The sequence below is a fragment of the Oncorhynchus clarkii genome, chromosome 13 (assembly GCF_045791955.1).
Source record: "Oncorhynchus clarkii lewisi isolate Uvic-CL-2024 chromosome 13, UVic_Ocla_1.0, whole genome shotgun sequence".
Taxonomy (NCBI): Eukaryota; Metazoa; Chordata; class Actinopteri; order Salmoniformes; family Salmonidae; genus Oncorhynchus; species Oncorhynchus clarkii.
In genome coordinates this window covers 35,654,598-35,680,716 of record NC_092159.1, presented here as the reverse complement: position 1 = coordinate 35,680,716, position 26,119 = coordinate 35,654,598, and the positions used below count along the sequence as shown (strand labels likewise).

General features: G+C 42.9%; 1 protein-coding gene across 1 annotated transcript; it reads left to right on the top strand.

Moving 5' to 3' along the window:
- Nucleotides 1-12,944: 12,944 nt before the first annotated feature.
- LOC139423913 (N-acetylglutamate synthase) lies at nt 12,945-24,150 on the top strand. Its single transcript, XM_071175554.1, has 8 exons — nt 12,945-13,453; nt 17,780-18,057; nt 18,158-18,371; nt 19,220-19,400; nt 20,459-20,498; nt 21,845-21,976; nt 22,318-22,500; nt 22,852-24,150. Exons 1-8 carry the CDS (start codon nt 13,088-13,090, stop codon nt 23,024-23,026), a joined length of 1,569 nt encoding a protein of 522 aa, XP_071031655.1. The 5' UTR covers nt 12,945-13,087; the 3' UTR covers nt 23,027-24,150.
- The last annotated feature ends 1,969 nt before the right edge of the window (nt 24,151-26,119 follow it).

The following is a 26,119-nucleotide window of genomic DNA, read 5'->3' as shown; positions in this document are numbered from 1 at the left end:
CACCTCAGTGAGATAAGAGCTGAGTGGGCAGACTGGAAACGAGGGAAGAACGAACAGACGGGTAGAGGTAGGGGAACTCTGACGCACAGACAGACAGACAGGTTACATAAAGCCCTGGTGAATCTAGTGTGGGCAGACTGGTTGGGGTGAAGGTTGGGTATGCGAAGCACCCAAGTCTTTGCCAGTGGCTCATAGCACCGCTATGTTAATGTCATTTCCCCCGGCTCCTGTTCATCAGTACTGTATGAATGGACCAAGCACATGTCTTGAGAATGACTGAGTGGTGGGTGTCCCAAAGTAGTAAACCATATCTGGACAGTAAAGGCCCCACACTTAAATGGTTGAGTTTTATAAGGCTATTTCAATGGGTTGACCACGTTTCCATAACATCTTGACTAACTTCTGATCACAAAACGCCTAAATGACATGTATGTCCTTTCAGCTGTATGCCATGTAAAATCTCATTGATGGCTTTATATAAATATACAATCCATACGGCAATAGGACTCTAAGGTGAGGACCTAGCCACGGGAACTCTGGAGTGCTGAAAGTAGCTGTACAGCGATGCTCCCCATCCAAACTGACCAAGCTTGAAAGGGAGAAACTCCCCAAATACAGATGTGCCAAGCTTGTAGCGTCATACCCAATAAGATTCGAGGCTGTAATCGCTGCCAAAGGTGCTTCAACAAAGTACAGAGTAAAAAGGTCTGAATACTTATGTAGATGTGATATTTCAGGTTTTATGTTTCATAAATTAACAAGAATGTCTTAACCTGTTTTTGTTTTGTCATTATGGGGTATTGTGTGTAGATTGATGAGGGGAAAAAAAACAATTTTATCCATTTTAAAATAAGGCTGTAATGTAACAAAATGTGAAAAAAGTGAAGAGGTCTGAAAACCTTCCGAATGCACTGTATATATGCCTAATAATTTATTCATGTATTGTTTTTCTCCACAAAATGTGTGAACTAGGCCTTTATTACTCCTGTATTAGCAGAGAAAAATGCTCCTCAGCACCCGTTACGGTTAGGATTAGTCATTAGGGTTAGCAGTGTGGTTAAGGTGAGGTTTAAAATAAGATTTGATGACTTTGTGGCTGTGCCAGCTAGTACCACTCTGAAAAGCTGCCTCCAAAACAAGATTCATGACAAAAAGCGCGAACATGCATCTGGGGCGCCGTGCAGCCTAGTGTCAGCTGCTGATGACTCGGCAAAGGCTATTTGCTGAGAACGCACACAAAAAGGGAAGGGAAGAGAGCTAGCTGCCTGTTCTCTGACTCCAGACAGTGTGTGTGTGTGTGCGCGCGCGTTCGTGCGTGTCAGTGACCTCTTTTCCGTAACACTAAAGCACACCATGGCTTGCATCACAAACTGCCTCTCTTTGTTCATATACACTTGCGTTCTCTCTGCTTGAGTATCTGGGTTTTTAAAGATCAGTATCAGCGTTTTCTGATTGTGTCCCTGACTTCACGGAGTCTGACTATGTACCCAGGTGGTAACCAAGTCTGTATATGTAAGTGACGTGCCATTTAATACACCGGGTGTGGTGGACATGATTGGGGCTAGCATCACTGTTTAAGTTCAAACCAAAGTTCAACAAGACTTCTATCTATAGTAGCCTATCACATCGAATATTGCAAAAAAACACAACTTTCTGTGAGTAGTGACCTGGATGTGACATAACCTGTTTTGGAGACTGGTTTTCGTTCGGAATTTCGGATGACATTCCCAAAGTAAACTGCCTGTTACTCAGAAGGCCCAGAAGCTAGGATATACATATATTCTGTAGCATTGGATAGAAAACACTCTGTTCCAAAACTGTTAAAATAATGTCTGTGTATAGCAGAACTGATACAGCAGGCGAAAACCCAAGGAAAATCTATCCGTAAATTGCAAAAAACACAACTTCCTGTGAGTAATGACCTGAATGTGACGTAACTAAAACACATACTGTACACATTAGATTAGTTTATTAGTCATGTGCACAGGGTCGCAGATGTAATTGCAGAGTACAGTAAAACTTCTTATGCTCCAAGCTCCAACAGTGCAGGTTAAAAAGGAGGAAAATAATACAATTATATATACAAATGTACAATTGTAGCAGTGTAGAATGTCCATAGGGGAAGCAGCGCGGGGGGTGAATGAAAAGTGAGAAGTGAATGAAAAAATATATATAAATAAATATATAAATATATTTACAGCTGTAACAATGATAAATGTCCATTGGGGTGTGGGGCAATGTAAATGTGGGTGGGTGGGTGGGGTGGAATATCCATATGGGGAGCAGCAAGTGGGGGGAGGGCAGTCGGACAATTTTTGCTGTGATGTAGACAGGTACGGAAACTCAGTATAGTCTGTAGAACACTGTGAGGGTCCTTGGGAACAGGCCACATTTCTTCAGCCTCCTGAGTTTGAAGAGTCGTTGCCGTGCCTTCTTCACCACGGTGTCCGGCCCACTTGATGAGGATATGCCCAACCGGGTTCCTTCTGAAGTCCACAATCAGCTCATTTGTTTTGCTGACGTTGAGGGAGAGCTTGCTTACCTGGCACCACGCAGTCAGAGTGCCTACCTCCTCTCTGTAGGCCGTCTCGTCGGTAATCAGGCCTACTACTCTTGTCAGTGAACTTGATGATGAAGTTGGAACTGTGTGAGGCCACACAGTCGGGGGTATACAGGGAGTACAGGAGGGGACTAAGGACACACCCTTGTGGGGCTCCCATGTTGAGGAGGTAATGAACTCAGTACATGCTTGTTGTTGGGTTTAAACTGTACCTTTTTACATTTAACCTTTATTTAACTAGGCAAGCCAGTTAAGAACAAATTCTTATTTACAATGACGGCCTACCCCGGCCAAACACGGACGACGCTGGGCCAATTGTGCGCCACCCTATGGGACTCCAAAACAAGGGCAGACGTGATTCAGCCTGGATTCAAACCAGGTACTGCAGTGACACCTCTTGCACTGAGATGCAGTGTCTTAGACCACTGCGCCACTTGTGAGCCCCTTCACCGTGGCGAAGAAGGCACAAGCTTCAGTGGAATTGCTTTAAACTTCAATATTTTATATCGTTTTATGTATGTACTGATTCAATTTAGAAGGTTTAACATCCTGAATATATACCTTCAAATCCTTTTTACAATTGTGTTATTCAAATGTTATGCCAATTTATGTTGCAATGATACATCTACCTCTCCCTTTTCAGGATGATCGGGCTTCTGATCTCTATCAAAAGATAACAGCTATGTCAGATGGGAGGATGAATCCTTTTTTTGTCTGTAAAGAGATGGTGTAGCTTCATTGGAAGTTGCAGTCCTCCGACCCACTAACAGTAACAGAGCCCATATTGATAAAGGGATTGATTGGATGAATCTTTGCACTAGACTAGAACAACATTGAATTATTATCCAATGGTATTCATTGCAAGCTCAGTGGAAGAAGGGAGGGCTGCTTTGGTGACATCTGTTGAGTGTAATGGCATGTCTCACATGCCTATTATTTAGCTTTAAAGTGACGATTTTAGTTAAAAGACCAAATGAGGCTAACACTTCCCTTTGGGACATGTGCCCAAAAGGACAGCTGTAACAGTTTAATTACACGGGCTGTCACAGTTTTACATGTCAATTAAAGGAAAAGCATCTACTGAAGTATCTATTCCTGCCAGCTTGATGTTAAGTCACTATCATAGTATTTACGCAACCCTTAGGGTGGATTCAAAAGATACAGTGCCATAAATATAACTTCCTTGACGGGTTGACAGGAAAGGGCAAAGGGATTCCAGGAATACAGCGTTGGGTCCCGTACTTGTCTCTCGACATAAGACAATCTCTGGAAACTACCAGGTCTGTGCTGTCAATAAGGGGACATTCTATGCAGTATCTTTCCATTGCGACTGGGAGGACATAGTGCAGTGAAAATAGATGTTCCCTGATTATTTCCACCACTCTACATAAGGCTTGTCGGGCAAGTGTTTACTGCACCGCTGGACCAACTTGTCAAGAGAATTTTTCGGAAGGCCCCACTTGTCAAGGGAATTTTTCGGAAGGCCCCACTTGTCAAGGGAATTTTTCGGAAGGCCCCACTTGTCAAGGGAATTTTTCGGAAGGCCCCACTTGTCAAGGGAATTTTTCGGAAGGCCCCACGAGGTGTGCCAACGGTGTACCCAGAGCATGTGTCCCTTTCATCCAGTTGGCTGGGACACTGATGACCTCAAAGACACACGTCACTTTGTCACTATGCCGACAGCTACACTGTAACAGAATACCTGGACCGGATCACTCCACGTGGTGTCATGTGCAGGTTGGGTTGGGTGCTAAAAGTAGCATCTGAGCCTTGTAGCCTATCGTGGTTAGCCAGGCAAAGAAAACCACCAGATTTAGATTCAGATCAACTTTATTATCCCACCAGGGGGAAATTCATGTGGCCATGTGCTTATACCAACAGGGATAGGAAAAACGATGTACTAACAGGCCTACTCTTCATATGACATCATTGCATAATTGTTCCTTTGCCTTTTCAACACGTTGCAGGGAGAGACAGGGGCAGGTTGTTAGTAGGTGGGAACACTTAGTCCTGCTGACTTGATTTGGGGTGCTAATAAAAATTCAGATTGATTTTTATTTCATTTTCACCATTCATGGGAATGCAGTATGAACAGCACCCATAATTAAATCCAATACCTTCAACACATATACGCTTCATACTGTACATTGTACATTACATCAGGTCCTACGGGTAATTTATCACTAAGTAAGTTTTGAAATGTTTCTAGTGATTTACACGTAATTGACAGCAAAAGTAAATCGGAGCATGAGTATTGCAAGCGTTGATTATCAAAAGCGTTTATTACTTGTTGTTGTTACTCAAAGTTAAATCAACTCATCCCTGGTCATGCAAAGAGTAAATCCTGTTTAGTCAAACCTTTAAAGTAAGAAGGAAAGAGTCAACTTTCACAATACTTTACTGTATTATAGAGGTTCCCATTGACCCTCCGTCACCAACTGGTGAAAGAACGTAGATATTCTATTCACCTGCAATTCATGGACCCTGGCAATTATGAGGGGGTGGCACACTCATGTGGCTGTGATCTATAATTGCAGAAACATTTTCTGATTGGCACGTAACATTACTATCCAGGGGCCATGGCTGAGGCATTATATTAAGAAACAGTAAGTGAGGGGATGGAAATATTATGTGGACATTATGGGAATATTAGAGGAGTGTTATGGAGACGATATGGGGATGTTATGGTGATATTGGGGGACCTTGTATGGATATTAGGGCGACTTTATTCTGATATTAAGGGGAGGTCATTCCCAAGCTTAAAAGCCACATGAATGTTCTACTATGCATTTATGAGTGTTGACTTATTACATTTGAGAGACACGTTGTTGAGTCCATGCCTAAGATATTAGAAAGACACACGATAAAATGGAATGCAATAACATGACCTTTAGTTAAAGAGTCGAGTGAATTAGATGGTCTTGTTGGAGAACTGTTTGCATGTGTTCTGCAGGCCTCAGTTGATGGCGGAAAGCATCCTCACAAAGCGGGTGAATTTGTGTGGTTTCGTCTGTGGTTGAGGTAGATGGGAAATCCTCCTCTAGCGGAGACATGGCAGATGGCGAAACGACGCGGGGAGCTGAAGACAGAACAGTGAGATTGACATGAACGCGATTTTGTGTCGATCAAAGTTTTTCACTTCTACTTTTCCATTTACTCTTGAGTATCCATGTTGAGGCATTGGATGTACACAGTGATGTACAGTCAGGGTAGGCAGGGTAGACAGTGCACACCCTTGTAATAATCTAATACAATAAAATTACATTCTCAATGATTCTGGTGATTTTTATGCTCAAAATCAAAAAAGTGTGCTAAAACTGCATCAAAGACCTCAGGAAAGGCGCCAGGGTATGCATGCCCATCCATTCAAATCATTGACCTGCGCGACCGTTTATGAGTCACTATATATGGACAAGGTCAGTATAAGCTTTGCTACTTTGCCTAACATCATTTGTTGCATTGAGACAATTTCATATTTTGCGCATGCCTAAACATATTGTGTGGGTAAGCCTGGGGTAAACTCTGCACATTTGGACGTGTCGACAAATACTGAGCCAAAATATAAACGCGACATGTAAAGTGTTGGTCACATGTTTCATGAGCTGAAATAAAATATCAAAGAAATGTTCCATGCTATCTAGCTATTTTTGAATTGAGTTAATACATTTGTAAAAAAAAAAACACACAAAACAAAACATAGGAGTTGTTGGCCAAGATCTCGCGATACATGGCCCCATCCATCCTCCCCTCAATACAGTGCAGTCGTCCTGTCCCCTTTGCAGTCGTCCTGTCTCCATGCTTCACGGTTGGGATGGTGACCTTGGGGTTGTACTCATCCTTCTTCTTCCTCCAAACACGTAGAGTGGAGAGCTTATTTCTCTCAAACTTTGTGCACAAATTAGTTTAAAATCCCTTTAAGTGAACATTTTTGGTCTAAAATCCACTCTACGTGTTTGGAGGAAGAAGAAGGATGAGTACAACCCCAAGGTCACCATCCCAACCGTGAAGCATGGAGGTGGAAACATCATTCTTTGGGGATGCTTTTCTGCAAAGGGGACAGGACGACTGCACTGTATTGAGGGGAGGATGGATGGGGCCATGTATCGCGAGATCTTGGCCAACAACTCCTATGTTTTGTTTTGTGTGTTTTTTTTTACAAATGTATTAACTTAATTCAAAAATAGCTAGATAGCATAAATTCAGAGGGTATGGGGTGACTTGAGATTAAAATAACATCCAGGTTTGTTTTTACACAGTCCACGAACAGACAAGCAGCAAGGGACTTGTCAGGATATCTTGTTCCAATAGGTCAAGGACTGAGCTTTTGCCACTTTGGCATTGAAAGTGGTCAGGATCTCACCAAGGATTTCCTTGGTACTGGTGTCAAGGTCACTCTGGCTTACCTGAGAGTCACTTTGACCTCTATGGAGGTCCTCAATGTCTTCAGAGCTGAACTCCTGAAGAGCTTCTTGTTCTGGAAATTAAGCTGAATTGTTTCCAATGGTGGTTGACCCATCACTGAAAAAATCTGCAAGGTTGCTCTGCATCTTGTTCCACATTCGACATGTTGTTCCACAATATTTTCTGTTTCTTGGTACAATGTACACTTTGCAAGTTGCTCATTTCAGATCCATTGGAGGATGTGCATCTGTGTGCTTACTGGCCGATCTATACCAGCCTACTTCATGTTATCACCAGCTTCAATGGGCTGTACGATGTTATCCAAATCCGCCACAAACGTGTGAATGATTTTAGATGCCTCTGAATCAACATTCACAGAAAACACACAGACAGGTGTCTTTTACCATGGTGGGCATCTTGGTCTGTCTAGCGACATTGCTGCAGGGCTCTGAGTTCTGAGAGGGTTTTGCAAGATCTAAACTTTTCTCAGATCTTAGGAGTACCTCGCAAACTCCCCCCAGAGCTTTTGTCTGGACTCTGACTGGATAGTACGGTTGGGCGATATGCAAATGTTCATATCATCATTCTATCCTCTTATCCCGAGCTTTATGGCATTACCGGCTAAGTACACAAGGGGGCGCCAAAAAAAAGAAAATCCAATTGGTCGTCTATTACCAGAACGCTAACACAATTAGCGCAAGTAATAACACATTTTGATGGATGATGCTAGCTACATATGCTATCGAGCGCAAACAAAAATAAACAAAATTGCGAAAGACTGGCAATCCAGCTCATAAAGTTATACATCTATAGGTAGAAGCTACCGAATGCTATTTCTGTGAGTTTGGACATTTACAGGTGCATGTGAATGAGGGACATTGTGAAAACGTACAAAGTTTTGACGCATGCTTGTCTGAAAGAAGAACAGTGCTGACTCTAGAACTGCATGTGTACACGCTGTGTCTGTGTGGAGTCTGGAGTTGCTAGGGCCTGCTCTTCTCTGAGAAGAGGTTGAGAACAGAGAGGATAAAAAACACAAGGAAATCAAGATGGCAACTGTACAGATTTCTCAAACCCAGCAGAAAGCTAACACCAATAGTGCCACATCTCCTTATTAATTCAGCCACTTACTTAGGGAACTAGCAAGTTAAACTTAGGGGTCACGTTAACACAGAATTTTGCTTCTTTTTTTTTTTCACCGAGAATTCTCTTTAGAAATGCATAACAAATATATTGCTGCGTTTTGTAAACATAGATCTAAAATGCTTCTTATTGTAATTTCTGCTCAGCGTCAGACAAATCTTGTGCTTCAGCTGCATTCAAGAAAGAGCATTCTATCAGCAGACAGTGCTCTGACTGATGTGTAGCTACTTTTTTCTGGTACTTTTCGGTGTAGCCTACTTTTCTCCAGTAAAATGCTTTAATATTAACTTTAAGCAAAACATTAGGAAATATAGCTGGCTACATTCTTTATATGGCAAAACATTAGAAATGTTATGGCCATGCATCGTTTTTGCAAAAAATACCTTGCTTTTTCATTGTAAGCTCATTTACTTGTATGGCTGCCAGCCAAATAGCATTGCACTTCTGTTGTCATCTGATGAAAATTAAGCTATTTTATTCTGAATGTGTTGCACTAATGTATTTTCTGTGGTGGAAAACTAAAGTTGCACATCCCTGATCACTCTTTTGAAGCAAAATAAATACAGTTGACTTTCAATATAAAATGCGACCCCTGTCAATACACAGCTGGACTCGACTGCTCCCACTTTCTCAGGCTGTGCTATTTACAAACAAACACATGACTGACAACTGTTCTGGGAAACCATAAGCTTCATAATGTGGCAGGCGATATTAAGAACTCTATCTGCTTTATCTCCTAACCCATTGTACAAGTTGACTGCAGGTATTTACTTAAAGCTGCAATATGTAACTTTTTGAGCGATCTGACCAAAGTCACATAGAAATGTGAGTTATAGATATGTCATTCTCATTGAAAGCAAGTATAAGAAGCTGTAGATCTGTTCTGTTTAATATTTCTATGCCTCCCATTCTTAAGTTCAGTTTTTGTGTCTTTAACTTTTGTACACCAGCTTCAAACAGCTGAAAATACAATATTTTTGGTTATGGAAACTATATTTCCCAGTGGTTTCGATGGTACAATGATTCTCAACACTATACTTGCTTCTTTTGTCGTATAAACTGAAATTAGGGTAACTATTCAAATTCTTTGCAACCAGGAAATGGAGCGATTTCTGCATATTGCACCTTTAAAAAGTAGCTACCAATATAAACATTTATGTAAAAACTTCAAAGAAATAGTTAACGATATTGAAAAACCATCCCATAACTCTTTCAAATACCCCGGTATACGGTATACTGCCCAAGCATACTGGATAGTTTCCTGATGCTTGGGATTGGAAGACCCAATGGAGATGTAAGGGCTTGGATGCTGGTTGCACTTTCCTGTGGACTCACATCAGATGATAACTCACAAGCAGAAAGGGAAAAGTAGTGAAGTCATCCAGTTGGGAGATGAAACTGTCCTGATACTGGATAGCAGTGGGGATGCATCTCGACAGGGGAGCATTCTTCCTCCTGGTCTTCGGATTCATTGGAAGTCAGAATCATGCTGAGAAATTCCTTGGTGCAGGCGTCAATCTCTACATCCCCCACTGGGCTCACCTCTGACAACTGGGCCTCATTCTGGCTAGGTTCTGGTAGATCATGGATGGATGTTGCAACCATTTCAGCAGATTGCAAATAATCCTGTGGCTGTTCAGAGATGACAGATTTGCTCACACCTTTACCATGAGATAAGAGAAGCTGCCTTAAAAGAAACAATGTCAGCCTTCAACTGGAGACAAACTTCAGAGAATGTATTTTTCCTAAAAGAGTTCAGACCAGGTTGGGGGACGTTGAGTGGATTTGCATTGACCCCTGAAGTGCATTGAATGGATTCTGTTAAAAAGACTCCATATCATCTACAAAATACTGTATAATCACAATGGCTGTAGAATGTACACGCTGCAGAGAGGTGAGGAGTGATGGGGAAGCCGCAGAATCACGCACATTTGTTAGGCTAGTAAGAGCACTTGAAGTCTTAAAGGAATGAGGAGAGCCAGAGTATTGTAATGTTTTGGTGCACCGTAGAGTCAGGGTCTACATTATTGCTGGTGTTTTCTGCTGCAGATGTATCTTCAGATCACGCCCATTTCAAGATGCCTTCATTTGTTTCATTCATATTTGATCAACCATGTGCTGGCCATGTGCTAACCTGGTTTAGAGACCATTGCATTGACCTATATGTGCAATACTCAGGAAAGCTTATTTTTCAAATATATAGGATCCCCCTGTAAGGGATTCATTTTGATGATGAATGGCATCTAATCTTTCAGAACTAAATTGAGTGCATACAATTTTAAAAATAAACAATTTAAGAAAGTAATGCCCTTGCAGTGATGTTTTGGTGCTAGGCCTACTGTAGTACATGAGCCTTTCCCCTCACCACACCAAAGAGTATAACAAAATCATAGAAATTCGTTACATACAGCGCGCTAGAAATGTAAAGGTAATGTCCTATTGAGTGAAAATCTGCAGCATTTACCGTGAATGCAGTCTCCACTAACGGGGAACATTTCCTTTAAATTTCAATCACACGTTTCCAAACAGTTTTTATGCAAGTAAAGTCATATCATATTTGTTTTTAAATCACAACAGCTGTGATAGAAACAGGACGTTTTGGTGTAATTTTTGACATGCCAACAGATAATTTGTTCGTTCAACATGGTAGGATATTTTGTGTCGGTAAAATTAATTATGCAGTTAACCGCGGTGGAAACGACTTTATGCGCAAATATTGATATACAGTGCATTCGGAAAGTATTCAGACCCCTAGACTTTTTACTAATTTTGTTACCTTACAGCCTTATTCTAAAATGTATCTTTTCCCCTTCGTCAATCTACACACAATATCCCATAATGACTAAGCAAAAGCAGGTTTTTAGATTATTTTTGTTGTTGAAATATGTAAATAAGGTATTTGTTGTATTTTTTATTATCTAAAGACGTGTTTTCGCTTTGTCATTATGGGGTAGTGTGTAGATTGATGCGGGGAAACAATAATTGTATCCATTTTAGAATAAGGCTGTAACTTAACAAAATGTGGAAAAGGAGAAGAGGTCTGAATACTTTCCGAATGCACTGTAAAAATCTAATAAAATTGTATTGGTCACATACAGTTAGCAGATATTGCGACTGTGGCGAAATGCTTGTGCTTCTTGTTCTGACAGTGCAGCAATATCTAACATGTAATCTAACAATTCCACAACAACCACCTAAAACACAGTATATACATGTGAGATAAGTAATGCAAGATATGTAAACATTATTAAAGTGGCATTATTAAAGTGACTAGTGATCAATTTATTAAAGTGGCCAATCATTTCAAGTCTATGTAGGCAGTAAGGGCCTGGTCTATGTACTTAAATCTGTGCTTGAAATTCAGTACTTGACTGAGGGACCTTACGTATGTATGGGGGAAAGCGGAAGGTGTAGACATTCAAAAATCATGTCAACCACTATTATTTCACACGGACTGAGTCTATAACGTATTATGTGATTTGTATTACAATTAAATCTATTTCAATCCAACGTTGTGAATAACAAACATGAGCTGGCACACACCCAGAAAAAAATATATTTTATGTAGAGGTGCTGACTAACGGCGAATAAACTATAAGCTATGAAGTAAAGAGAGTCGCACAGTCCATATATAAAATCCCAGTCATTCACTGGGAAAAACGTTGTAACACAACAAAATGTGAAAGGCACTGTATCTGAATGACTCCAGTTGTGTTGGCAGGGCAGAGGTGTAGGAGCTTGATGCTCTCTCTGCAACTGCTTGGAGACGACGGAAAGGAATTGGGGATCTGGAACCCAAGATGACTGCCCTAGATCGGCTGACCCCAAGGTGTGTTAATAAGGCATCTGGCAACCTGGTCCCTAGCAAACAATCTACAGAGTTTGTCTCTGAGAGTGGCTGTGAGACGGTGTGCCAATAGTCACCGGCAGGTAATTCTGTAGCACCATTTGTACAGCCGAAATGTGTATTTTGGTGATGACTTGGGTCAGTTCCATTGAGTGTCTTGTTTTAATAGTATGGATTTAGTTTGATGTTTCTACGATAATCCATGGAAAAGCTATAGCAGATAAGAGATTTAAATGCAATTAATGTGATCAATTATTTCTATAAAAATGAATACTTTTTATGCAAATCAAAGGTTGTGGGAGTAGGCCAGATGTTTTAAGAACAACGTGCACTTGTTTTGATGTTTATAACGAGGTTTCCATCCAACCACTTCATGTGGATGAATTACCTGATGACTGAAAAAAGTCACGACCCAGCTGATGGAAATAGGATATGCCGGTACAATTTGATAAATGCAGACTGACAATTTGTTCTTTCGACAGGGTGGGATTTTTTTTGTGTCGTAAAATGAATTATGCGGAAAAAAATTGCGGTGGAAACGCCTTTATGCGCAAATATTGATATAATAGCCATCATATCGAAGTAAACTTGGAGTCACGAGATGATATGTTGTGATCTTCCCACTACTACCCGGGAAACCATGCAGTTTAGGCTACAGTACATATTAAATAAATTAGGATGAACTTCAGTTAAAAGGTTATGATTGTTTTAAAATACAAAATATAAATAATGTAATTGGTGGAATTAACCACGTCACTGGGAAACTCAAGGGCCCTAGCGATCGCACATTCACCCCAGTCAAAAAATATATATATCTTTCGTAGTAATCAGAGAGGAATGGACATTGTCAACATTTAAATATGCTAACGGTGAATGTCTGAAATAAAACGTACTTTACATTGGCGAATCACCGTCACAACTGGAGTTGGAGTGAACCTAGAACTGACCCTCTTTTTATGAAGCTGCGTGGTGTCTATGGCAACCACACCTTTTGAGTACGGTCCTTCCGTCGTCTACACTAGTTAAATCCCTCTGCCTGAAACGTGTCTGTCAGTAATATTTTTAGGCGTGTTGGAGGTGTAGAACCAGTTTAGTTACTTAGCTAGTTATAAAACGACCTCTATTAGCCAGCAAACATGGCTAAAGTCAACAGTGGTACCTCCAGTTGCAGAGTCATGGTAATGGCTGGTAAATACTTGACGAACCCCTCACCGGGGCTTGTCCCGAGCACATGTCACCGGCGAATGTTAAAACTTCAGCGACGCTTGGCGAGTTCAAAGGCGGTCGGCCAGGGAGGCAAAACCCCGGCGTTGGCCCAGCAAGAGTTCCCTAACTCTTTCTCAGCCTCTGACCGCTACGTTCTGTCAAACCGCACGTTAATTTATCGGGATGTGAAAGCGTTTCTCAATGAAATTGGTGGAGACCCTCGAGAAGCTCGGTACTGGTTGACCCAATTTCAGAGAGCCAGTTTGGCACAAGCGCCAGCATTTGCAGTGCTCGAGGTAAGTGGCTAACAAGCTAGGCTAATACCAGTGTAACTTGCAAAAAAAATAGAGGCACAATGAATGAAAATAACTGTCAAACGGAATAGCTGGTTCGTTACCAAGTGATTGAAGCGAACTAATAATTGTTGTGTACAGCTGTCAGAATTTTTATAACTAGTTACTGCCTGGCATCTGTCCAACAAGTTGAACTAAAAATCTCATGATAACCTATCCAATTCGAATTATGCTATAACTACCTAACTGTAACTAGGTAGCTCATACATAGGCAAATATCTCCTCCGTTTAACGTTCTGCGCAATGCTCATGTGCTACACACAAACCTTAGAAACAATAGTCGCTAGCAAAAATCGCTGGCGCTGCATAGCTTTATGGGCAGGAGGAGTGTACCTCTTGATATTGTGAGGTGACTAGCTCAAGAGCAGGATAGGTTCACCAGTCAGCCACTTTTAGAGCAGGCGTGGCCAACCCTCCTCCTGAAGAGTTACTGGGTGTGCTGTCTGCAGGCTTTTGTTCTAGCCCTGCTTGAACACCTTATTCTAATCAGCCACTCAGCAGGACCTTGGTTACTGAATCAGGTGTGTTAGAGTGTATCTGGAATAAGACGTCACATCAGGGTCGGTACTGGACACTGCCGATAATAATCAAATTGCCTCCTCTACTAGAATAGTCCCAGTAAGCAAAATGATGTTTAAAATATGTATTTTCCAGATGTTGATATCGGGATTATTTTCAGTTCTGAATGAACGTTTTTAAAATATGTAATTTATATCAGCTACCCAACTTTATCAGGAGGAGTTATTCTGAGCCTATTTGCAATGTGTTTACACAGCGGGAAATGCAGAATAATTTTATTTTTTCACTATGATCAGCTCGTAAAAAAATGTAAGGCTACAAACTTGAAGCCACTGATCATGACAATTTAGCCCGCTGGAACAGCAGTTGTGAGTAGCCGGGAGTTTTTCCTAACCACGTACTTCCACATCTGCATTGCTTGCTGTTTGGGGTTTTAGGCTGGGTTTCTGTGTAGCACTTTGTGACATCTGCTGATGTAAAAAGGGCTTTATAAAACCATTTGATTGTTGATTCCATAGTGTCCATTTGACTTTGACCTGTCCTGTTTTTAGGATATGTTTAACATGTCAGAGCATTGTTTTATTTGATTGGGTGCCATTTAGGTTAGGCTATTTGACCGGAGAAACCTGCATGATGTATAAAGTTTCCATCTCATTACATTGTCATACATTTTTATCTCCAGCCTGTAGGCTACAGAAAAGGCCACATACTCTTTCTACCACAGGCTATATCTGTTACATGATTTGTGTTAGATCATTTTTTGGGGGGGACAGAATGTTGGTGGTGCGCCGCAGCAATGCGTCTCTCCAACAGCACCCTGTAGAAGTGCGCTGGGAATGGACAGGATAAATATGTTGCATTCCTGCCTTTGACAAAGTGGACACTGCTTATCACAGGGCGGCATCAGCTCTCACCTAAAAAGCCAACATGCCACTTGAGAGAAATTGTCATTGTTTTTGGGCAGAATTATGTGATGTTTTATGTGTTGTTGGAGGTGTGTCTTGGTCAGTTTAGCTCAGAAAATCCCGCCCTAGTCAATCTGCCGCGTTATCCTGCCTAATGAGCAGTCCGGCTCTGCTACACGCCCAGTAGCTCTCATCATGGAAGGTTTTAAGATAGTGTCGAGAGCCTGATTATTATTATAATAATAAAACATATTTTATAAAAGACAAGCAAACGCTTGGTAATCCTTCTGTGGGAAGATGGCAGACAAAGAAGAAATGAAGAAAGTGGAGCATATTCTGAGTAAATATGGAGTGGGGGTATTGCACAAGCCTTCTGGAAGATCTGGTGAAGGAGAAGATGGTGGATTGGCAGTGTGGTGAAGAAAGGAGCTCAGTGTAGAGGGAAGCAGTGTGGTGAAGAAAGGAGCTCATTGTGGTGAAGAAAGGAGCTGAGTGTAGAGGGATGCAGTGTGGTGAGGAAAGGAGCTCAGTGTAGAGGGAAGCAGTGTGGTGAGGAAAGGAGCTCAGTGTAGAGGGAAGCAGTGTGGTGAGGAAAGGAGCTCAGTGTAGAGGGAAGCAGTGTGGTGAGGAAAGGAGCTCAGTGTAGAGGGAAGCAGTGTGGTGAGGAAAGGAGCTCAGTGTAGAGGGAAGCAGTGTGGTGAGGAAAGGAGCTCAGTGTAGAGGGAAGCAGTGTGGTGAGGAAAGGAGCTCAGTGTAGAGGGAAGCAGTGTGGTGAGGAAAGGAGCTCAGTGTAGAGGGAAGCAGTGTGGTGAGGAAAGGAGCTCAGTGTAGAGGGAAGCAGTGTGGTGAGGAAAGGAGCTCAGTGTAGAGGGAAGCAGTGTGGTGAGGAAAGGAGCTCAGTGTAGAGGGAAGCAGTGTGGTGAGGAAAGGAGCTCAGTGTAGAGGGAAGCAGTGTGGTGAGGAAAGGAGCTCAGTGTAGAGGGAAGCAGTGTGGTGAGGAAAGGAGCTCAGTGTAGAGGGAAGCAGTGTGGTGAGGAAAGGAGCTCAGTGTAGAGGGAAGCAGTGTGGTGAGGAAAGGAGCTCAGTGTAGAGGGAAGCAGTGTGGTGAGGAAAGGAGCTCAGTGTAGAGGGAAGCAGTGTGGTGAGGAAAGGAGCTCAGTGTAGAGGGAAGCAGTGTGGTGAGGAAAGGAGCTCAGTGTAGAGGGAAGCAGTGTGGTGAGGAAAGGAGCTCAGTGTAGAGGGAAGCAGTGTGGTGAGGAAAGGAGCTCAGTGTAGAGGGAAGCAGTGTGGTGAGGAAAGGAGCTCAGTGTAGAGGGAAGCAGTGTGGTGAGGAAAGGAGCTCAGTGTAGAGGGAAGCAGTGTGGTGAGGAAAGGAGCTCAGTGTAGAGGGAAGCAGTGTGGTGAGGAAAGGAGCAGTCAGTGTAGAGGGAAGCAGTGTGGTGAGGAAAGGAGCTCAGTGTAGAGGGAAGCAGTGTGGTGAGGAAAGGAGCTCAGTGTAGAGGGAAGCAGTGTGGTGAGGCAAGGAGCAGAGTGTAGAGGGAAGCAGTGTGGTGAGGAAAGGAGCTCAGTGTAGAGGGAAGCAGTGTGGTGAGGAAAGGAGCTGAGTGTAGAGGGAAGCAGTGTGGTGAGGGAGGTTGGCGTCAAGTGCAAAAAGAGGGATATGTCCCATAGTAGCTCAGAGATGGAACCTGACGAGAGGATGGATGTAGTACCTGCAGTGAGGACTGCAGAATTTGTGTGAGGACGCAAAGGATGATTCTGGCCCAGTGGGAGTGAGATTCGTGGAGAGAATGGATCCTTGCATTTTGGCTGATCCATATGTGGTGTCAGGTTGGGTGGAGAAGAGGTTGGGGACTGTTGAGTTAGTGAGGTTAAGTGAGTGGACTAGTGATGATTTTGTGTTTCTTCAGGGAGCGGGCCCTGGGTCACGTGATTAGGAACAAGAAATGTGACTTGCTTTGCCTTCCAGAGCAGGGTGCCGTTGAAAGGAGTGATAACGGGGAGGCATTAAGTGTTAAGGGGGATCAGTTGAAATGGAGGAGTCCCGTTGTCTGCGACGCCAGCCGCTTGGTGCGATGCATATCTGGAGGAGAGTGTGGGGAAACGGAGAAGACTCAGTCTTGCAGAGCCTTTGCCAGATAAGGTCAAGTTAGGAAGTTATTCCGTGAGGGATTCTGTTCCGAAAATACTACAGTGCTTTAGGTGTGAAGTTTATGGGCATGTTGCAGCAGTGTGTAGGAGGGAGATTCCTTGATGTGAGAAGTGTGCAGGAGGAATGTGAAGTATCGTTGGAGAAAGTGGTTAGTTGTGGGGGTGCCCATGGGGTTGGAGATGGGAGGTGTGAGGTTGAGGTTGCCATGGTCATAGTAGTACAGAAAGTGTCGTATGCAGACGTAGTAGAGGAAGATAGTTACAGGGTGAGGGATACTGAGATGATTCCTGTGAGTAACCAGAGACCAATAGAGAGGAATGGGAAAAATGTGTTTCAGTAAGGTGGGTTTCTTAGCATTCATAGCCACGGTTGTCAACTGTACTGCGGAAATGGATTGGAATTCACAGAAAATAAAGATTGAGGCGGCAGAGAAGTACTTGGGATTGCGAAGATTTACCTTTTCCCATATTTTTTTTATTACCGTATCAAGAATGTACTGTAGATAGGCTGTGACTGGCCTCACACACCAGTACAGTAGGTGGTGGTGTATGCGCCTAAAAGTTGGATGCGATCCGCCAAACCAAATCCGAAAGAAGAAGAAACTCTCGTCATGGTTAGCCCTTTTATGAGTTTTGATAAATTATTGATATCTAGCACTTGTTCACTGTCGTTTGAAATCTATCTTCATGTCAGGTGGACAAATCTGTATTCGAGAGCCGAGAGATGCTGCAGAGTCTGGCGTTTGGGCTCTCGTTCCTGCAGCGGATGGACATGAAGCCAGTCGTGGTGATGGGACTGTCACGGCCTGAGGATGACGACGCTCCAGACGGGTTTACTTCCAACTCCAGGGCTGATATTGTTCAGCGGTGCCAGACCCTAACAGAGGTCCTACAGCACCACTCAGCCAGTGTCATACCTTTCTTCAGTGCAGAGGCCTTGCTGCTGGTGCAGGATCCACCCCAAGGAAGCAGGTCTCCCCTACCACACTTACCCTATCCTCCTTTGCATTACGATATTACTTGTTTGTTTTGACTTCTTTTTAAGAGGAATAACGGCCCTATGTGTTGTCAGTGCAGGGTCCTCCATTGCAGTGGACAAAGGCCTGCTCCAGTGGAGCCTGGACTGCGGGGCCATCCCCCTAGTGTGCCCTGTGGGGCGGGACACCACAGGGCGCTCGGTGGCCCTGGACTCGGTGAATGTCACGGCCTCCATCTCCAAGGTCCTGCAGCCACTCAAAGTCATGTTCCTCAACAGCTGGGGAGGCCTCCGCAATCAGAGTCACAAGGTGGGTTGATTTGGGGTTATTTTGGGGGGGGGGGGTTGGGTGGCAGATTGCTGGAGGTTAAGTATTTTCTCAATGCATGTGCGTTCATGGTACTTGACCTACAGCATGTAGTTAAGGAGCTTGTCGCTGTCTTCTTTGCTCTTTGAAGGTAGGCCCATCAGACTTTTCACAGCAGATAAATCTGTACATTTCCTGTACATTAGAAGCAGTAGGCTATTTACTCCCAATCAAAGAGGCCTAACACCTGCCTACTCTCCAGTATAGGACTACAGGGAACTGCCAAAATAAAGGAAACACCAACATACGTGTCTTAATAGGACATTGGGCCATCACGAACACCAGAACATCTTCAATGCGCCTTGGCATAAATTGTACAAGTGTCTGGAACTCTATTGGAGGGAGACATGAGAAATCTGTAATTTGGTGTTTTTTTTTGATGGTGGTGGAAAACGCTGTTTCAGGTGCTGCTCCAGAATCTCCCATAAGTGTTCAATTGGGTTGAGATGTGGTGACTGAGATGGCCATGGCATATGGTTTACATTGTTTTCATGCTCATCAAACCATTCAGTGACCTCTCGTGCCCTGTGGATGGGGGCATTGTCATCCTGGAAGAGGACACTCCCATCAGGATAGAAGTGCTTCACCTTAGGTTGAAGGTGATCACACAGAAGGGCTGTGTATTTATTGGTGTTTACCTTTCCCTCCAAGGGCATGAGAGGACCTAAACCATGTCAGGAAAATGCACCCCACTCCATAACCGAGCCGCCAGAACCCTCATTTACTCAAGTGTTTCCTTTATTTTGTTCACCTTGATGTGTTTCTGTCCCACTCTCCTGTCCACATATCAGGTGCTGGATCTAGTGTCTCTGCCCGGTGATCTTCCCAGTCTGTCGGGGGCGCCGTGGCTGAGCTTGGCCGAGCGTCGGAGGGTGGGCACCATCGCCCAGCTCCTGAACCAGCTTCCCTGCGAGTCCTCTGCAGTTATCACCTCTGCCAGCACAATGCTCACAGAGCTGTTCAGCCACAAGGGTGAGGGAGACCTGTATGTGTGTGCCCCCCCCACTGACTAACCCCTATGTCTAACCAATGCTCTCTACACACTCACTCACACTCTGCACCTGTCACTGCTGCTGTTGATGGCACGTGGGGCTCACCTCTCATGTTGCTGAGCAGAGTTTGGGGCCCCTTAAGGCAGGCATAGGCGTTCCGCAACTTCAGTCCTCTGGAGTCAGCCCTTGCTCACTCCCTTTCTGCTGCTTCCCTTTTATCTCCCAGGGGCTTTTATGTATCAAGCATCTCAGAGTAAGAGTGCTGATCTAGGATCAGGTCCTTCCTGTCCATATAATCGTATTCATTATGCTCCGAGGCACTTCATACATACGGCTGCCGGTGTCCCAGTTCTTAATCACTCGCTGAATTGAAGTAAAGAACAGACCCCAGCAGACACTCTGGCCCTCGAGGTGTAGTAGACCACAGGAGTTTGATGGCACTTTAATTGGGGAGGACGGAAACGCGGTAATGGCTGGAGCGGAATGAGAGGAATAGTTAAAAAAATACATAGTTTGATGCCATTCCATTCGCTCCGTTCCGGCCATTATTATGAGCCGTCCTCCCCTCAGCAGCCTCCACTGTAGTAGACTGTGTGTCCATGCATGCAGCTCATGTTGTGCACGGCATCTATGTGTATCTGTGACACCTGAAATCCAACCAAGGGTCATGTTAAGGTCCTAGGATGTGTATTTTGAGACGTGACCTTAGCACAGCAGAGGTTTTAAAGATGCACTCGTTGACCTGGGTGTCTCCATTTCTTTATCATACAGCACAGATATGTAAATGTGAGTCACTGCATGCAAAGTCTACACGACAGGTAATCAATCCTTCACTGACCTAACTGGTTAGATTTATCCCATTTCGTACACTCAAAAGTACTGACACAAGGAAATGGCAGACTCCTCAACAGTCCTTGGGTAATTCACTTTTCAAGCTAGTTCACCTTGTCTTCAACATTGTATCGTGGCATGTGTGTTTCCTGATTTGACATGCTTTGTGCACACAATTGTTCATTTTCACCCCTGCTGTTTTCATAGGTTCTGGTACACTGTTCAAGAATGGAGACCCCATTCACAAGTGAGTATTTCAGTCTCTTGTTGTGGAAATTCAGTACTGCGAGAGACTTGGTCATTTCTTCAAACAATCATCTTTATTTAATATCGATGTAATTATTGCAATGAGGCTAGTCGACCGAGTAACCTAACCTTTACACAAATGCAGAGTACTATATATAGCTGACACTAGCAATGCTCAGCCATGGTTGGTTCAATCCCCTCTCATGCAGACCAAGGAGCATCATAAGCCACTCTGGGTTCATCCTGTCATTATCTGCACTTGGGTTGTTGTCTTAACCCCTCCCTGGCTTAGTTTCCCAGATGCAAGGATGATTTAGAGACATTGAGGAATTGTTCTAAACTCCTCCTGGCTATCTCGGTTACACCCACCACACCTTGTCTATGTAATGCAGTCTTTAACTAATTTGTCAGCTCAAGCCGTCTCTAGTGACCATACGTCCAGATTAGCTGCAGGGAACTAGTGGAGCATGAACATGAAAACACAGACACTAACAGGACAGTGTTACTATTAGTTAAATATGAATTGTTAACCATTCATATCAAATAAACCAGCTAAATATGTAAGTTCTCTATCATACTCTCTTCTCTGTTAGCTTGCAATTTTGCTTTCAACTTGGATGTGTTCACTGTGGGCGGAGCCTCCTATCTTGAGTCGTGCATGTTTAACCTGACTATTACGGAAACTCTTCCATTGACGTCAGTGCAAGATTTTTGTGTGAAATTTAGGAACAATTAGGCTACTTGCTCATGCCATTTACTTCTGACATTATATTGCTTAGTTTCCTCACTAAGCCTTTCGTATCGGCACCATAACAATAATTTCACCTGTCACAGGACAGGAACCATAAGTCTAGGGAGTCTAGGGAGACAAGTGTCTGTTCACACACCACAGGTGGTATTTTCCACTTCTAATCGCACATAGGCTGTGCACAGAGTACTCCCTCATGACAAGCCCGTGCAGATGGCCGTTGTGCTATCTGATGTGAAACAAGGACATTGGAACAAATACTCTCCTACAACCACAACTCCTTAACTAGATGTAGAGTTAGCAAGTTAAGGTTTGCGCAGGAAGAAAAAGATCAACTACAGATTTATAGTGTTTTGATAAGATCAATTCTGACTTCAGCCTTTTGTGCACTGCATGTGTGCAATTAGGCATGGGGAAAGGTGACTTTTCTCCCGTCAGCCAATTAATTAATTCTGACTTTGAGACGGGTGATGCCTGTCATCCCACGGGTCTTGTCATATGAGCTTGTCAGGTATCTGTTAAAAGTGATGCAAAGTTAATCACAACTACAATTACTGTGTGCAACTACCATCTCTCTCTCTATCCTTTTGTTTGGCCAGGTACAGCACTCTGGATGACATAGACCTAGACCGTCTACTGGCCCTGATAAACAAGTCTTTCGAAAAGAACCTGAGGGAGGACTACATTGAGTCACTCAAAGGCCGCCTCCACTCCATCTACCTCTCTGAAGGGTAGGCCCCCCCCCCCACACATACACACACACACGTCTTCATGTGTGGCATCCTTTTTTCCTTTGCCTTTTCCTGATCTGTGGCTACATTCCGATTCTCTTACCCTTCTCCAGATGTGTAAACTTCTACAATCCGCTCTCATAGATGAACAAAAACAATTTTTGTGAGGAATATGGCAGTGGAAGGAAACTTCCTCCAGCCAATGCTTACACCAACCCAATGATTTTCAATGCATGAGGAGGAGTGAACGAGTCCACGCTACTGGAGAAGGGTAGGAAAAGAACGGGAACCTTGCCCGTGTCTCAAAGAAACCGCAACATGGAATGTTCTATCACCTGCAGGTACAGTGCAGCAGCCATCATCACCAGGGAGCCTCTGAGCAGCGATACGCCCTATCTGGACAAGTTTGTGGTGAGCAGCAGCAAGCAGGGTGAGGGCACCAGCCAGATCCTGTGGGAGTGCATCAGGCAGGACCTGGGCAAGCTCTTCTGGAGGTCCCGCGCCACCAACCGCATCAACCCCTGGTGAGGAGAACATGACACCACTGCACAATGGACACAAGAAACATGACTTATGGCTGTTTTGGCCCCACATAATGGCTGAAGTATCAGAGTCCAGTTGAGAGTATCTAGAATATTTTCTCTCCAATTCTGCAGGGCAATTTGTCAAGTTTTTTTTTCACTACCAAAAAATTCATTTTTTTAAAATGTTTTAACTGTGAATTAAAAATAAAAGTCAAGCTCTGTCTTTCTAATGTAGATGTTTTGGATACTAGTTGTCCCTGCCTGAACCAACACCTAGACTCACTGCTGTGTACAGGGTTGTCTCTTTTTTTTAGAATGTATTTTTCCTTCCTTTTCTCCACCTATCCTCAGGTACTTCAAGCATTGTGACGGAAGCTTTGTCAACGGCAGCTGGATTGTATTTTGGTTCGGCCTCTCAGACATCAGGGAGTCGTACCAGCTCGTAGAGTATACCAAACGCGTTCCAGACTCCTTCCACTGTCCGATAATGGGGGGAGCCCCCCAGCAGCCACCCCCAGGATCCTGAATGAACTCTCCCAACATTCCTCCTCCAAGCCTAAATAAATGGTTGCCGAACACCATGCTAAAATAAGCAGTTCCTCCCATTGACAAACTGTTTTGTGGTAAATTTGATGTGGTATTGCTTGGTGGCTTGGTGCAGTAGGTCATTGTTTTGAGTGCCAGAGAGCATCTTGGGTTAGACTGCGGTGGTTATATTTGGATCTGGCAGAATTGCAGTAAGCGTGCCTTCAGCACTCTGGCTGCTGAAGGTTTGTTTGGTGGAAAAGGTTGTACATTTAGTCTGGATTCACCCCCCCTCGTGTAGTTGATTTCACTACTGTGCTTGGGCCAAATCACAAATTGAGGTACATGCTCAAAACTCACACTCTGTGCACCTTGCATTGATGTCATTGGGGGATATGTGAGCGTTGAAGGCAGATCTCAAGTTATGATTTGGCCCTTAGAAAGCCCTGAAGCAAAATCTAATTTAAGAAATGCATGATGAGAGATTAATGTCTTCTGGAGTTTATAGAGTGGCTTCCCTTTTTCATCTTGGAGCTTTTTAATTATGATTTTTTTTTTTACATTTCAGAAATATGTTTCAAATACAAACATTTCAAGATGGGGCTTTAAGAGACTTGTGCCAATGTTTACATTTCAAAGGGTATTTCTTCAGTGTATATCCAGCATCCGGTCACTTTCATGCTGGATTAACCACAGTGGTCAATGCCAGTATCATTTTTTATTTATTTTTTTTACACTTTTGTCTTAACTCTACAACAAATGTGAAGTTTCAATTTTTATGTGACATTTTTTTTTACTTGAATCTCAAGAATTTCAAATAGACTCAATGCTGGTTTTGGAGTTACCGTAGTCCATTCAAGGACCAAGGTAATCTAAAAAATGCAGCTAGCCTTTTACATGGCTGACCTCCACTGTTAAATGCACAAAAGATTGCCAATCAAATTAACTGACTTAAAATGGGCATGATTTTAGTCATCTGGGGGACAAAAAACAGTAATTGACTTCATACATTCTGGAGGTTTACAACATGCATATTTTGAACAATAGTTGAAATGTTTAAAAATGATCAGCCATTGGTTCAATGTGTAATTTTACATGGAATTAAAGTTTACATTTTGAAACACACAGACCTACTGTGGATTTTGTCTGGAATTCCATGAATGCCTTAAATTCACTGCAACAATCCAATGGGCAACCAATTTACTAGTTAAAACCAATTTACTAGTTAAAACATCAGCGCACGCTCTGGAAAGGCAGCTTTTCAGTTACAGCAGCGCGTCGCCTGAACAGTATTACCATCTTAGTAACTTGGTCGCTACATTTAGTGTGTATTCAGACCCCTCTAGCGACACAACATGAAACGATACATAATACAGAACATTAGTAGACAAGGACAGAACTACATCACATAGTTTTTTTAAGGCACACACAGCCTGCATATCAATAGGTACTCACAAACTACCTAGGTCAAATAGGAGAGAGGCATTGTCCCGTGAGGTGTTGCTTTATCTGTTTTTTGAAACCAGGTTTGCTGTTGATTTGAGCAATATGAGTTCCATGCAATAATGGCTCTACATAATACTATACGCTTTCTTGAATATTTTCTGGATTTGAGGACTGTGAAAAGACCCCCGGTGGAATGTCTGGTGGGGTACGTGTGTGTCAGAGCTGTGTGTAAGTTGACTGTGCAAACAATTTGGGATTTTCAACACAATGTTACTTATAAGAAGAAGTGATGCCAAGAGAGACTGGCATGCATAGTATTTATATCAGCCACCTGAATACAATGAAGAGAACGACGTGCCGCTCTGTTCTGGGCCAGCTGCAGCTTAACTTGGTCTTTCCTTGCAGTACTCGACCACACAACTGGACAATAATTAAGATTAGACAAATCTAGAGCCCGCAGGACTTGCTTTTTGGAGTGTGGTATCAAAAAAGCAGAGCATCTCTTTATTACGGACAGACCTCTCCCCATCTTTACAACCAATTAATCTATGTGTTTTGACCATGACAGTTTACAGTCTCTAGGGTAACGCCTAGTAATTTAGTCTCCTCAAATTCTTCAACAGCCACACCATTCATTACCAGATTCAGCTGAGGTCTATAACTTAAGGAATGATTTGTACCAAATACAATGCACTTAGTTTTAGAGATGTTCAGGACCAGTTTATTACTGGCCACCCATTCCAAAACAGATTGCAATGCTTTGTTAAGGGTTTCAGTGACTTCATTAGCTGTGGTTGCTGATGCGTGTCTGGTTGAATCATCAGCATACATGGACACACATGCTTTGTTTAATGCCAGTGGCAGGTCATTGGTACGCCATACTTTACATGTTTGACATTAGAGAAGCTTCCATTAAAGAAAGATAGATCTGAATCCACAATATGGTAGAGTTTGAAAAGCCATAACACAAAAATATGTTTTTTAACAACAGGTTATGGTCAATAATATCAAAGGCTGCACTGAAATCTTGCAGTACAGCTCCCTCAATCTTCTTATCAATTTATTTCAACCAATCATCAGTCATTTGTGTCAGTGCAGTACATGTTGAGTGACCTTCTCTTTAAGCATGCTGATAGTTTTGTTAATTTGTTTACAGATAAATAGCATTGTATTTGGTGAAACACCATTTTTTCCAACAGTTTGCTAAGAGCTGGCAGCAAGTTTATAAATATGCTGTTAGAACCAATAAAAGCTTTACAAGTCTTGGGTAATGGAATGACTTTGGCTTCCTTCCAGGCCTGAGGTGAAATACTTTCCTCTAGGCTCAGATTAAAGATACGACAAATAGGAGTGGCTATAGAGTCAGCTACCATCCTCAGCAGCTTTCCATCTAAGTTGTCAATGCCAGGAGGTTTGTCATTATTGATCGATAACAATACATTTTCCACCTCTCCCATACTAACTTTACAAAGTTTAAAGTTGCAATGTTTTTCTATCGTTATTAGTTTTTTTTATGCATGAATACGATGGCTCACTGTTCGTTGTTGGCATTTCCTGCCTAAATTTGCTCACTTTGCCAATGAAGAAACCATTAAAATAATTGACAAAATCAAATAGTTTTGTGATGAATAAGCCATCTGATTCGATG